The 2,460-nt window shown below is 53.2% G+C and overlaps 1 protein-coding gene across 1 annotated transcript; it reads left to right on the top strand.

The window, feature by feature from the left end:
• The first annotated feature begins 546 nt into the window (after positions 1–546).
• Positions 547–2,183, top strand: LOC147960892 (uncharacterized). Its single transcript, XM_087535740.1, has 3 exons — positions 547–1,050; positions 1,193–1,487; positions 2,143–2,183. The coding sequence occupies exons 1-3, from the start codon at positions 547–549 to the stop codon at positions 2,181–2,183; spliced, it is 840 nt and encodes a 279-aa protein (XP_087391866.1).
• The last annotated feature ends 277 nt before the right edge of the window (positions 2,184–2,460 follow it).

The following is a 2,460-nucleotide window of genomic DNA, read 5'->3' as shown; positions in this document are numbered from 1 at the left end:
AAACCATTTTCTACTACCATAGATATAGAGTCAAACCAGGCCGTAGCCTGGAGGCGAAATTGGTGAACTTTCTAAAATTCATGAACTTTTTTTCTAAAAATTCGTGATCTTTTTCAACTTCATGAATTTTTTCAAAAAGAATCTAAAAATATTTCATCTGTAGAAAAAACACAGGGTTTTTTCTGTTCGAGACAGAGCCTTTTTTGTTTTATTAGGGGTGTTCGAGACAGAGCCGCGTGGCCATCGATTCATGATGGGCGACACTCTTGTTGGAAGTTGATCTTGGCATGCGGGCCGCTGGATGGAATTCCTAGGCCCAAAAGCCCGCAAACCCACCTGCTGACGGCTTCTTGAAATACTCGGCCTTGGCGCCCGAACATAACCGTCTCGACCAACAGCTTTCGCTTCTCATCCTCTCCCCGTCGCCGACTCGCCGGAGCGCCAAGAAACCAAGAACCCACCGTCACCATCCCCACCTCGCCTTCCCTGCTCGGTCTCCCTCTCCACCGCGCGCCTCTGCTCCCCAGCGGCACCGGCCGGCAACCGATGGATCAGTTCCACCATGGCCACCACGTGCGGCTGCGCAGCCCCGTGCGCGGCGCGTACCTGCACGCCGACGAGGACGGCCACGGCGTCTCCCTCGACCACTGCCGGGATTCGAGGAACGTGGCCTGGGCGGTTCATCTGGTCGAGGGTGACGACGCGCATTACCTGCACCTCCACAGCGCCGCCTACGGCCGCTACCTCGCCTCCACGGCCGCGCCGGCGCCGCTCGACCACCGCGGGCTCCGCGTCGAGCAGCGCAACTACAACCACACGGATGGGACCGCACTCGTTTGGCTGGCCGTCCTGTCCGACTCCGGGGACGAGGTCCTGCTCCAGCACTTCAACGGCCGCTTCCTCCGCGCCAACGGGAGGTACCTCCCCTGGAACGACGGCGCCAGCGTCGACTACATCAGCGACATCCACCGAGTCAGCACTATGATGCACTGGGCCGTGGAGCACGTCCCCGCCAGGGAGGCCATGCCTCCCCTTCCACCTCCGACCGGGGTGAGTGAGCCCGCCATCACCATGCCCGCTTCTTGATTGATTCTCCCCGACTTAATTTCAGCCGCAGAGATCGCAAATTCTTGGCTCTGTTCTTGCCGATTTGCGTCTTCTTTGGCTTCCTGATCTCAAATTCGTATTGCAGCTTCCCTTCCCCGCCGCCATGGTGCCGTCGCGGGTGATCACATACGCGTGGAGGAGCTACCACGGGGACCTCCTCGCTAGCGGCACGATCGTGTTCAGGGGGAGATCCGTGTTCCGCCTGAGGGAGGAGCTGGCCGGGCGGCTGGGCCTGGGCGTGGGCCTCCTTGCAAACTTGGGCGCCGACGACATCGTCATGTGCCTCCCCACACGTGATGCCCGGCTTTTCCCGCTCGTCGTCGACCTGCCCAACAGCCGCCAGAGCCTCCACGTCGCCATCGCCATCACCGAAACGCCCAGTGAGAGCCCCTTCCCGCTCTTCTCCTTTGGCAAGAAACTCTTATTTGCACTAGTCTTGATCTTGTCCGGATGTTTTTTTGGGGGTTTCATTTAAGTTGAGCGCTCATCTGCCCGTGCTTGGAAAACAGTCTGAAAAACCTTTGCTGCTGTTTTAGTTAGGAATCTACTGCTGTAGGATTATACTAGACATCAGTAAAAGTTGCTGAATCAAGTCAGTAGGTGCTCAACAGGCACCACATTATGCTTGTCTGAAGGTTGTCTGAAGCCAGTTGTCTGTTGGGGTGAAAATCATTTCATAAGTCAACTGAAGGTTGTCTGATGCCACACTGAACCTTGATATGGCAACTATTGTGCTTTGATTCAGATGATTCAGTTCTCCAATTTAATACCATAAGCCGCTAGTGGAAAACTTTCTGAAGTTGAAAACCCAAATTAGTTCGGCCTGCCTAGTTCAGCTTCATAGAGAAGATCATTTCTGTTTTTTAGCCTACTGTAACCGTAACGCCTGGGCAAAATTCAGGTTCTGTTCCACAACACATTACATTGTTTTGAGGTTTTGTACTTCAGCTTTCCTTTTGATCTTCTTATTTAAACTTGTCGCAGTACCTTTGAAACCTCATGCCTAACTGCTTAACTATTTTTCTGCTAATTCAGCCCACGCGGCGCTGCGGTATGCGGATGTCGATGCAGAGTAGAGAGATGCCAGAGACAGGGCCCCTAGCTAGAAGTCGCCTTCAAAAGCGTCGCCGCCTCGGATACGATGACATTAGAACCCAGTTCCTTCCGTTGAGATATGGGTTCAGGAAAACCCAACATTTAATGTGTTTCTGCTAGCTAAACTTTGGTTTGTTCTTCAGGCAGTATATAAGAAACCTATTTGCGTTGGCATCACGGTTCTAATATTCAGAAACTGTTTGATCAGTGGTATGGCGACATTAGTCTGTAGTGTGTTGACAATGGGCACTATTTAAC

This window comes from Triticum urartu, chromosome 7A, assembly GCF_056163025.1.
Source record: "Triticum urartu cultivar PI428250 chromosome 7A, HENAU_Tu73, whole genome shotgun sequence".
Lineage (NCBI taxonomy): Eukaryota > Viridiplantae > Streptophyta > Magnoliopsida > Poales > Poaceae > Triticum > Triticum urartu.
Note: the sequence above shows the minus strand (reverse complement) of the source record. Positions and strands in the feature narration are given on the sequence as shown.